The 12,871-nt window shown below is 38.5% G+C and overlaps 1 protein-coding gene and 1 non-coding gene across 2 annotated transcripts in view; both read left to right on the top strand.

The window, feature by feature from the left end:
* LOC139723984 (cytosolic non-specific dipeptidase-like) overlaps window positions 1-12,597 on the top strand; it is a 28,192-nt gene extending 15,595 nt beyond the window's left edge. Inside the window, exons 9-13 of the mRNA XM_071635183.1 lie at window positions 3,273-3,372; window positions 4,390-4,561; window positions 6,262-6,347; window positions 8,445-8,611; window positions 10,538-12,597. Of these exons, the coding sequence (XP_071491284.1) occupies window positions 3,273-3,372; window positions 4,390-4,561; window positions 6,262-6,347; window positions 8,445-8,611; window positions 10,538-10,585 (573 nt within the window). The 3' untranslated portion in view covers window positions 10,586-12,597. The remainder of the gene's footprint in view (window positions 1-3,272; window positions 3,373-4,389; window positions 4,562-6,261; window positions 6,348-8,444; window positions 8,612-10,537) is intronic.
* Window positions 3,064-3,136, top strand: Trnas-aga (transfer RNA serine (anticodon AGA)). The gene has a single exon. It is a non-coding gene; the product is annotated as a tRNA-Ser (tRNA).
* Window positions 12,598-12,871: the final 274 nt, after the last annotated feature.

The following is a 12,871-nucleotide window of genomic DNA, read 5'->3' as shown; positions in this document are numbered from 1 at the left end:
AGCAGCCAGTTTGTCGATTGAGCTGGATTGTATTGCCCGCGCGTTGCGCGCCTGCCAGTGCAGAAATGTAAGAAATTTAGATATATATAGATTGCAGAATCAGCAATTGCTTGATGATTGTAGCTTCCAAAATGTACTACCCTGTTTATTTGCCAAATAGGAGATCATCACCCACTCTCATAAATTTCTAGTGAAAGTTCCCTTTTTATTGCTCTGTGCAATCACAATGTAAAACAAACTATTCATGAGGATAAGAAAAGATACATTTGTGTGATGACTAGACCATGTTGCATGTACAGCCCGACATCTCTTATCTGACCTCCCTTTATCCGGATCTCTCTATTATCCGGACGCGATCTCGCCACGATGATTACAGGGAAAAGGGGGATTTCAAACTCAAACGAAACTCCTACACAAACTCGTATGAATTACATATTATTCCTAACATAATTGACGTACATTCACATCAAATTTTCATCTAAATAGCATGCATGATAGTCACTACCCCCAAATCAAGGCAAGAACATGAACAGAAAACTTTTAAGTAAATCAGTGGCATTGCACAGGCGGTTGTTCGTTGAGCAAACTATCTGCATTTTTTAAACATTGAGTCTCCCATATCCGGCCACATCCTTTATCTGGATGAGCACAAGTCCCGACATGTCTGGACAAGAGGGGTCGGACTGTATGTACAAGAAAAAAAAAAATGGTGTATGTCATGAAAAAGCAAAATCAGGTCACGGCCTGGAAAATGTTACTGTTGTCAGAATATCAATTACTCTTCTCTATGAATCCTAAGTTACTTTATTTTTGAAAAGTAAAACAAGTATATACATGATATGACTTACCAAAGGTAATACTGAGTGCTGTAATGATTACGCATTTGGATTAATACTTTACAAAATGATATTGAGCCCCAAAGAGTATTTTCCATATCATTTTTAAGAACAAACTTGTGGGAAAATTTTATGGTGTTGACATCATGACCATATGGAAATATGATTCATATTACTGTTTTGTGGAGCATATAAAACTCTATAACTTTTTGTTATTCAATGTCTAAGAAAATTCATCGTTTCATTTGTTTGACTTTACTATTTTCATCAGTGTCAACTCGTACATTTAGCAGTGTTTCCCTACATAGACTGGAGTGATCAGAACCAAATGCTAGCTAAAATTCAGCAAGGAAAACGGAACTAAATGGACAGCTTTTGTAATTATTATGTGGCATTTGCACAAGCACTGAAGCCAAAATTGTTGTGTGATCTATCTGTTAATGCTCTTCTGTAAAAGCTGTTATTTTCGGGAATGTGGAGGTCACAGACATTTTTTTTGCGAGATCTTTATTTTTATGTGAATTGACACCGAAGCTACTGCAAGCGCACTTTTGCCCTAGCATATGGGGACATTTTCTCATATTGTTAAATTGGCGGTCCAACAGTGATTTGCAAAAATTGGCGATAATTAAACACTCATGAAAATAACAGCTTATACAGTATGTTCGACCAGCATACTGGGGCAGTTTTCAGTGGTAGTTTATATTCAAAGTTAGCTGGAGTTTTGATGCAATTAGAGTTGACATGTCTTTGGACTAGGGATGGATTTGTCTGTGATGCAGAGTTGGCAATTAGACAGGACACTACTTTGATGATATGTTTTTGAGAATGATGTTGGAACCTAATGAAATTTCAGTTTGATGCACCAGATTGTTAGTAACTTCAGTCCTTCCTATCATTACTCCTGCTCCTTTTGTGAATTTAACCCTAAAAAGACTGGGGGGGGGGGGGCCTAAAAGGCCCCCCCCCTCGACATTTCGCGCGATTACTCTGCAACACGCAACGCTCTTGCCGCGATGCTCTATGACTTTTTTCTTTCAAGTTTCCCGCACATTTTGACACCAAATTTGTGACGCCCGGGGGTATGGTTCTGAAGTTACATAACTTTTTGTACATGCACGTGACGCCGAAAATGGCTCAAAAATGTGATTTTGTGTACAAAGTCAATGCAAATTGAGTTTTTTCAAATGGTTCATATAAATATGCTTATTTTTACTCTCAATGGCTAAAATTAATTTGTTTTAGGAGTATTATGCTTCAAAAAGTGTCTGCCACAAATTTTGTTTAAAAAAACAACAAAAACAAAAGGTCGAAAAAACAAAGAAATACATAAGAAATTCATGAAACAATAAAATAAATAAGAAATTAATTTTGATACCGAATTTTTTTTTTCACGTACATTTGCTAAGAATGCCACAAAGAATAATTAGACCAAAAATGAGCACTTCTGGAGCTTTATTTGCTGATTTAGATCAAAGAGTCTGATTTCTCGCATATATTAGCATAATTAATCAAAATAAAATAAAAGAAGACTATTTCGGAAAATTTAAATATACGAGCTTGTAGATTACATCGCACACTACCACTGTGCAAATTTCCGCGGCGATCGCGCGATCCACGGCCGAGATCTTAAGGGGGGGCCCTTTAGGCCCCCCCCCCCAGTCTTTCGAGCTACCAAAATAGCCCAGTCTTTTTAGGGTTAATGTAATTGCATCAATTGAATATGTGCAAATTCATGATATTCTTCCGTCGAGATATTTTCATTGCAACTGAGTGACAAATTGCCCTACTTCGACGTAAATAATTATTTATTTATCATTCAGTTGCAATGAGAACATAATTATTTATTTATCATTCAGTTGCAATGAGAACATCTCGATGGAAGAATTTCATGAATTTCAATATTACAGTACCCGCTGCATGCTATAAGGATTAGAACCAACACTTGCTGTCGGGCGAAGGCTCGGTGCTCTAGTGTAGATGGTGCCTGTCAGGAGATCAGGAGGTCGTAGGTTTGAATCCAGCTCGAGTACGTATGCCCATGATTTTTTATCATGGCTACTACTAAAATACTGATCAATTCAGTGCTTATTTACGTCGATGTAGGGCAATTTGTCAATCAGTTGCAATAAAAACACCTCGACGAAAGAATTTCATGAATTTGCATACTTACGCAGTACCCATTGCATGCTATAAGGATTAGAACCAACACTTGCTGTCGGGTGGAAACTCGGTGGTCTAGTGGAGATGACACCTGTCCAGAGATCAGGAGGTCGTAGGTTCGAATCCTGCTCGAGTATGTACAAATGTACATCCATGATTTCTTTTATCATGGCTACTTCTAAAACACTGATCAATTTAGTGCTTATTTACATCGATGTAGGGCAATTTGTCAATCAGTTGCAACTGAATCTAATTGATTCGTTTTGTTTGCAGGATGAATACAAAGGGCAAATTGGGGCCAAGCGCCTCCTCCATGACACAAAGGCGAAGATTCTCCAACACAGATGGCGCTATCCATCGCTGTCCATTCACGGTGAGATACTTGACTTGTGACATTTTTATATGCAGTGGGCTGGCTAGACTTTGCACGCTTTACTACATAGGTTCGAAGTATTCACAAGATTTGTCCATGACTTCTTACAAGAAATATAAGCACATACATTGTTGATGTTGTTGTAACAGCATCAATATTGTAGTGTATGGGAACATATATTTGAGCTGGTTTATAGTGAATTTCTGGGAGCTCTCCAAGCCAGAAGAACTTCCCAAATGCCCAGACCTGATAAATTAACTACATGTCTTTAATGCCAAAAAACCAAGAGACTTTCAACTAGAGAACCTAGTGCAAACAAAGTGAAAATTTATCTAGAGACCTAATTCTGTATTGTTGTTAGCTTCAATTGTATACATGCACCTGGTTCCAACCCTAGCCGAGATAAGTAGGCATGGGCCATTACTTGATGCTAGTGCAGGGAAAAGGTGCACATAAGCATTCAATCTTGTGTCTCCCAATATGATTTGTCACATTAGGCTTCATGTACCCCAAATCAGCATACATTGAAATCCAAAATTTTAGCATGCCTGAAACGTTCATGAATTTCGTTAGGGGTCAAGATGCATGTGAAAGTTCCTGTCTGCACAATGTATTTTGGCAATTCACGTATAAATTGCATGCCACGAAAAAGGACATCTGCTCCAATTTGCATAAGTATCATGCTGTGAATGTTTCTGGTTTTACTGTACTTAAAAATCACATGCTTTGCAAAGATAGAGCCTTCTCTTCTGTCGCGCTACGTCTGTGGAACTGACTACCAGTCCAGCTTCGGAATTGCAACAGCTTCAATACCTTCAAGTCTGAACTGAAGACCTATATTTTCCAGCAACTTTGTGAATGATGTGTGGTATTTTCTGGGAGCTGGGCCCCTTTGAATGTTTCTACAGATAAATGGCACTACTTGTATATAAATGCTGTTTCATCATCATCATCATCACTCTATAAATGACATCATGGTTATCGGCAGCGGCGTTGTTGTCTTTCGGTCTGTTGCAGGCATACAGGGAGCATTCAGTGAAGGTGGGGCCAAGACGGTCATCCCGCGGAAGGTCACGGGAAAGTTCTCCATCCGCATCGTCCCGAGCCAGACGCCCGACGGGGTCGCAAAGCTCGTCGTCGCGCACCTGAACAAGGTCCACAAGGAACGTGGCTCGCCGAATTCCATGAAGTAAGGGATAGTTTGTGTACACAATTTGCCACCCCTGATGGAAGTGTAGAGTAATTCACAGGAACATACCAAGAGAATATTATTTACATTTTGTTGGTCACTGCTGTGGGCTTTGGTTTCGTGTTTCTTTTTTGGGGGATTATTTATTTGAAGTGGTTGCTCAAGAGGCAGTATGCAATGTCTATTATTAGTGATATCCAATGAAATCCCATCATAAGGGGCTCACTTACAACAAGGTAACTATTTAAGAAGGTGACTTCTGTAGTTTGGATTCATTGTTACTGTATTTAAAGGGACTGTATAGTACTGGTTGAGGTGGGGATTCATGTTTTGAACATTCCTAAGTGAGATAATAAGAAACATCTTATGACATATGAAAAAGCATGTAATTTTAAGAAGGATTCAACGTTTATTTGATGAAAATTGGTTTTCAAATAGCTGAAATATCCAAAAAAGTGATAATAATAAAAGGCAACAGGCCATGCCTTTTATTAGGATCTCTTTGTTTCACCTTGTTTTTTGGATATCTCAGCCATTTCAAAACCGATTTTCATCAAGTGAGCTTTTGATACCCCTTAGAGTTGCATGCTCTTTGACATCTCATAGAGTGGTTTCTGAATATCTCGCAAAACGTTTAAAGCTAAATCCTCACCTCAACCAGAACTGTACACACCCTTTGAACTGCTCTCTCTTTTAGGACATCGACAATAAGGTACCGCATTCAATGGTCCCCGACCTCTTTAAAATGAGGTCACCCTGTATAGACTTTAACCCTAACTAGGCCGGGGGGGGGGCCTCCGAGGCCCCCCCCCTCGACGTTCCGCGCGATGTATCGCAATCGCAAAAAGCTATCGCCGCAACGCTTCATGACTTTTTTCTTTCGAGTCTCCCGCATCTTTTGACACCAAATTTGCGATGCCCGGGCACGTGGTTCCGAAGTTACGCATAAATATGTACATGCATGTCAGACCAAAAATTGCTCAAAAATGTGAATTCGTGTACAATTTCAATGCAAACTGTGCTTACAGGCAAATTTCATAAAAGCATGATTATTTTGTTGTTTTATTGATTAAAATCAATGAATAACATATTTTCTTGTTCGGAGCGATGTCGCGAACAAATTTCATCGAAAAAACAATGGAAAACATAAAGTCAAAAAAAGAAATTCATAAGAAATTCAAAAAACAATGAAATACTTAAGAATTTTTTCTGATGTCACAATTTTTTTAAATTACATTTGCTAAGGACACTAAAAAGAATATTTATACAAAAAATGTGCCTGTTTTGCGCTTTATTTTGTGATTTATACCAAATAGTCTGATTTCATGCATCATTATGCATAAATTAGCATAATTTAGCATAAATGATAATTTTTTGAAAAATTAACTTCAAGGTATTTTAGATTACATCATAGGCAATGTGTGTGCGAATTTTCGTTGCAATCGCGCGGTCGACGGCCGAGATCTGGAGGGGGGGCCTGGGAGGTCCCCCCCGGCTCTTTCAACTACCTAAATAGCCCGGCCTAGTTAGGGTTAATACACTTCATTGTCTGCATAAAAGCACAGAACGTACTGAATGTAGATATTATTTAATACATACATTGTTTTCATTTTGATAGCTAGTTTCTTCAATGATGTCTTCAGTATCATCATAATCTGTAATATTATCATGATTATGGTTATCATCGTTGTTTGTTTCAGAGCATATCTGTACCATGGTGGGGAGAGCTGGTTGAGTGATTTCAGTCATCCACATTATCAGGCTGGTATCAAGGCTACAAAGCGAGGTAAGATCACCCAGTTTCCAGTGCCATATATAAAGAGAGTCTCGACAACTGCTATTAAAAGTTCACTTTCTTTTGTTTTATATCGGTTTGTAGCTTAATTCATTATTCGCTGTCTTGTGCATTTTCTGAGCCTCCATTTCCATCCCCATCTTTAGTTAACTTGTATTAAGCATATGTATATACAGGGAAAACTCGGTATAACAAACACTGCTATAACGAGATATTGGTTATTACGAGGAAATTTTCCCGGTCCCAAACTTCCTTCCACACAAGTCTATGTAAAATGCTACTCTTATAGCGAGATCGGCTAGAACGAAATAACTGCTATAACGAGATAAATTTTGTGATTTCCAAACAAAGAAAAACATAGCCAATCAAACCTGTTATAGCGAGGTAAAGCAAAATGTCTTCGGGTAAAGCTTAACCTGTGCTATCATGTTCCGAGATTGTAAAGCTCGATGATGTGCCAAAAACTGTCTTGTACACACATATTTTCTTCAGTTCACTCTACAGCTAGCACCGCATGTTGTACGTGTATGTGTGTGTGTGTGCGCGCACTGATAATGCAGAAAATGTAGTGGGCCGGACGGCCGTATACATGACATCATTATGATCGACGTTCAGCAAGTGTGAGGCAATCTGATGCGGTGATTGGCTTTCTACATGTGTAGGGAATTCCCCATCTTCTTACACACGCAGTCATAATGTACATACAGAATGTGTCACACACACACACACACAGCATTGTGCAGACCATATTCAAGCTTTTCACGGGCCACACACAACACACACCGATACCATAACCACATACCCATCCACAGACGATCTTGACACAATCGCAAGCTATATAGATTTACAAATTCAAACATCTACAATTAATAAGATGATGGGTAGTCCCACATGTGCAAATTAATGTCTTTATGTTATGCCTTCTTTATGCCTACTGATATAACGAGATATCGGCTATAATGAGGAAAACGACTCAATCCCGATCATCTCCTTATATCGAGTTTCCACTGTATATTTAAAACTTCCACTGCTATCTTTTAAAGCATTGGCTATTGTTGGAACACACAATGATCCATGGTGTAAACCGTGGACAAAGACCATGGGGCGCCAAGTGTTGCATGGAATAGTTTGTTACGAAATCAGTCATCTCGTGTAATCATTTCGTTGACGAAATGTGACCCGCTACAACAAAATGGTCCTAAAGTCGCGCAAGGTCGAAGCCGTGAAAATCGAGTTTGAAGTTAGAGCATCAAAATTGGTCAAAACTTACGATTTTCTGAATTTGACATATTATTAGAGTCTGACATGTCTTCTATCATCTGTCGAAATTTTGAAGCAAAATGATGAAAGAAAAGACCAAAAAATAATGTTTTTCTGGGCCATGTTTTTTTGGCGTTTCAACGAAGCAGAAACTGGTTCGAACATTTGGATTGAGCGCCACACATAGGCTCCGCCCCTAACAACGACCAGAGTGATCTCATTGGTCAGTTTGCTGCTTGCCGCTGACCGAAGCGTGAAGCTCGCACACTGCCCAGTCGACTGGTGCGTGCGGGCGGGTTGCGCTATGCCTAGCCGCTTCTCCTGACATCCTGGTCACTGATTGGTCGGTGAGGAGACCACCGACGCTGTGTTTGAATGAGCATTTTGGGGGTTGCTAGGGCTTAACTTCTATTGTCCGGAGGTGAATACTGACTTGCATGTCTCTTGATTGTGATTGCGTCGCAAGGAGAACTTTTAGGGCGCTTTTCTCGAAACAAGGATTTCCCAGACGTCTTGACATGCTCTCTTTTAAACATCGATATCTCCGCAGCCGATTATTTTTATAAGACGTGTTATATATCAATTTAAAGCAGAAAGATTAGGGAATTGTGTCATGCAATTTTCAAATAATCGACCTCGCCCGACTTTAGGATCATTTTGTTGTAGCGGGTCACAAATGACTGATTTCATAACAAAACATTCCATGCGACACGTGGCGCACCATGGTCTTTGTCCATGGTTTAAACCATAGACAAGATTTTACCACCTTTGTCAATTCGGGCCATATTGTCTGCACTGCAAATGTTATTACCTGCTCTCTTTTCACAGTTCACGGAGTTGAGCCTGACATGACAAGAGAGGGCGGTAGCATCCCTGTCACATTGACCCTCCAGAGGGCCACGGGGAAGAATGTGATGCTCCTTCCGGTGGGCGGAGCTGATGACGGGGCACACTCCCAGAACGAGAAATTCAATCTCTCAAATTATTTGCAAGGAGTAAGTAAAGCAGCATTGACACTGGTAAAAGGATGCAAAGTTTAAGTTTGAGAGTTCTTTGCAAAGTTTGCTTGTCCGTCCACACTGGTGGTCAAACTTCTCGAAACTTCAGTTTTCAAAAAAAAAAAACATGTTGTGGATGTAGCGTGGGGCACAAGTTTTCTGTTGCATGTTTTTATATTCACATATTTTATTTATTTATTTATTTTTATTATTTTATATGCAACATACTTTTATACCTCCACAACAAAGTGTCACCAGAGGCATTATGTATTGGGGTTATCCATCCGTCCGTCCGTTCGTAATAGATTTTTTTGGTCATTGTATACTATTTATAATTACCATTTGAGGTATCCAAGTGAAACTGTGTGTATGTATCTATGAGTGGGCAAAGCTGTGCCTATCAACTAATGGGCACTCATGCTGAAGGTCAAAGGTGATAGATCAAGGTCAAATATTATAATTTCACCATTTTGCCCTCATACAATGTATGTCTACAATGCCTGAAGCATTTTCATGAAACGTATATATGTATTGCCAGGTAAAGATTCTTTAGATGAAGTTTTAGGCCATGTTGTAAAGGTCAAAGGTCAAGTGAGAATGAATAGATTGGAAAATGCATAGATTTCACTTTATTTCTCCATATCTTGGAATTTGCTCTAGATGTCTGTGTATACTTGGTACATATACATACTGCCTGACAATGATTCTATTTCAGAAGGCTTTGGGTCACAAAGTCGAAAGGTCAAGGGTCATTGGTCAGGTTAAAATGCAAAAGTTCTTCTTCTAAATTAGGAAATTTCACAGACTATTTTATCCATACAGGGATGTACCTTAGAAGCGACATAAATGTATTCACATAATAAAATTTGTATACTGGACAATGATTATGTAGGAAAAAATTTGGGCCATAGGGTAAAAAGTCCAGAGAAAATGCTAAAATGTCACTGTTTTTGTCTATGTTTTGAAAATGTATTTAAAATTTTTGTCATGAAAATTGGTGTATGCAGATTGTGGTTATTTGCCAATCATGTGAAACCATCGTCTCACATTTTCAGGATTTTCTGTAGAACTTTTGAAAGAATAATGCAAAACGGTGAAGGCTTACCAGTTGCTATAGCAACATGTCTAGTTGTAAATATTGTTTAAATGCATCTCTGAATAATGTGGCAGTTTTCTTCAAAAGCTTCCTGGTACCAAGTGAGTCATGTAATGTGACACAATTCTAGGTGTTGCCAATACCTAGGTGCTGTGCGCAGAGCAATGTATGCTTTATTATGAGATAGTGCAGGGGACAAACTTGCCCTGGTTTTGGCTGCATGTGTAATCACGTCACATTCTGTCTTTATCCTGGCATGTTTTTTGTTGAAGATTTCTTCACTTTCCCTTATGTGACCAGCACATTGAAGCCTGGCAGTAGTGAACCATGACTTTAATGACCACAAATCAGTAAAATTGAGAAACTTTCACCTCTTTTAACCCGTTTAGGACGAGTCCCGAGTATACTCGGGCAGGTGTCTATGGGAAATGCGTGTTGTAGCAAAATCAGTCCGTCCTCAACGGGTTAAAGCTGAATTATAGTCAAGAAAAAAGGGGTAACAAGGGAGACAGCAGACTAATATTCAACTCCATTGAATTGTATGGGCACTGTGATGCGTGTGAGACAATCGGAAGCAACAGTGGCACCTAGGAATCCCACAGTGCATCTGTGACAGGGCTCTTCAGCGTGCGCAGAAGTTTTCTGCGCATTGGCGATACCAAGAGTTGTGTTGCTTACACAAATGGTTGTACAGTGTTTGTAGGATAAATTAATTTCACATTTTATTCTCCAGTGTTATGAACAGGTCTTTAATACAGTATTTAGAGTGTCTGTGTTTGAGAGGCCAGCTTTCCTTATCCTAATTTTTGTCTCATCCCATTTCGCAGACCAAGCTTCTGGGAGCCTACTTTGAAGAGGTTGCCAAACTGGACTGAACAAGAAGAGATCACCAATTAAAAGAGAGATGCATAGAGTCTGAAGCTGCCAGATGTTTGGTAGATGAGATTATTCCCACACTTTGTTTAACATGTTGTGTTTTTCCAAACTTTTCAGAAGGAATAAGGAAAGACACATGAGTTTAGTAGAACATCTGCTTTCCAGAAAGACTACATTTCTTTGTTTCACAAGAAGCTATAAATTTTGTGAATCATCACTCATTGTATCACTTTTGACAGAAATGATTGATTATCTGAATTTGCTACAAAGCAATTTGTTATATCTGTCTAATGTTTGGGTATGTAAATCAATCCACAAGACTGTGCAAACTCCCAGACCCAGAAGCAGATAAGCAGATACTTAATATACCTTTCAGTAACTGTTGCATTCCAAAATTAAGGGCTTCTGATAGGTCAGTTTCTTTATAGAGCACTTGACATTATGTGGTTAGCAATCAATGATATGATTTTGTTACAGTGCCCCTGTGGAAATTCTGATGTAAAATTCATACACGTGTCTTGTAACAAGACCACCATCTGTTGTTATGCAAATAACTCATTTGATTCAAATCAATGCTGTACAATGCTCACTTTGGTTACTAGTCAGTAATATGATCCTTCTTTTTCCGCGCCCTGCTACTCCAAACATGTTTGTTCAAAAGGTGTATGCAGATGTCTGTATAACAAACAAGGATGCATTGGGTTTCAAGTTTTATGGAGGCGAAATCTTAGATAGTGAACTTGGCATTCGTGAAACAGGTGAACCTATGTAGTACAGGCGACTGTTGGGAAAATGGAGTTCTCAGGAGGAATAGTTTTCTCTCGATATAATGAAATTTTGGTAAAACTGCAGGAAATATTGTTCCATAGACTTTAGTGATGTAAATTCTAGAACCGGAATTTTTACTTGGATGTAACGAAATTCTTGATAACACTGAAGGGAATTTTGTACCATAGACTTAAATGATAATACTTTCAGGGCCTGAATTTTTACTCCACTTTCAAAAATTTTTGCTAAAACCCATTGTATCACTTGTCAAAAATGTCAGCCATTCTATCTTTCAATTAACTCTTTTAAACTCACTTTCTCAAAATATGATTGACATTTAGGACAAAATGTTTTTCCAGTGGTAATGACAGGGGTACGTGTGCTTCCCCAGTAGCCGCATTCACTCACAAAAGTGTTCACACATGCTGTGCAGGACAGATAGTCACAGTTTAAAAGTGAAAAGCAAGCAAAGCAACAATGACTCGAACATGGCTCTGGGCATCCGAATGTGCAGATCTAATGTAACCAGTTGAATCTTGAGATTAAAAAAAAAGTAATTTTCTTTTCACCTCCCATTTTCACACACTGCTCATAGCAAACTTTTGCAATGTTAGGAAAAAAATCAAGCAGGAAGGATTTTTGCATTGTGATGAGATTGCGATTTACCTGATATTCTATCCATTATGTGTTCAACAAGTAAAACCTGCGGTCCTAGCAGGGGTCAGGAGTTTTCCGTGCAACATTATTATTTAGTTTATCAGGGTGAAAGATACAGGCATTGGAGCTGGACTGTTTAGATATTATTTTCATGCCATTTCATTATGGTTTATAATCTCTTGTACTAAACAAATGGATTGTTCATCTCAGTCTGTTATACAAAATGCAAACATCTGACTACAAAGAAGAAGAAGGAGAAATGTTGATGAAATTCAACTTTCAAAGGGGCTGCAAGTCCACCTATCATCAGGAAAGAAGTAGATGTGTGCATTAAAGCTCATTTTTTCTTCTTTATCCATTCAAATTGGTGGAAGACACTTTTATTCTTTGGCATGATTATTTTGACATTTCCACAGCTAGATGCGCTGACTTGGGCAAATTTAGAGGAATATAAAGTACTTTTTGTAGCGTTGTGCATTCTGAGGCATGTTTGCCTTTGAGAAAAATAGAAAACTTTTTGCCACTAAAGCAAAATTTCTATTAAAGATTATAATGATAAAATATCACTGCATGTGTTATCAGGAATATATGAATAAACATTATTCATTTGTTTTCTATTTCGATGTGTTCTGCAGTGTTGATTGTGTTTTGCATGCTTGTTTGTTTGTCTGTTTGTTTGTTCATTTGTTTGGACTAATTGTGGCCCATTAAGGCAAATACATGTACACGTACTTGTATTTGGGCCAGTTAGATATTAAATCTGATTTGGAAGTGTAACATTTCATAAGCACAACAGTTGATCAAAGTCATATAAACATTATGAAAGTGACAAAATTCTGAATTTCACAAATTATTTGCAC

Source organism: Diadema antillarum, unplaced genomic scaffold, assembly GCF_040938485.1.
Source record: "Diadema antillarum isolate AM-2024a unplaced genomic scaffold, OU_Dant_1.0 scf00000204, whole genome shotgun sequence".
NCBI lineage: Eukaryota > Metazoa > Echinodermata > Echinoidea > Diadematoida > Diadematidae > Diadema > Diadema antillarum.
This window is presented reverse-complemented; position numbering and strand designations above follow the sequence as displayed.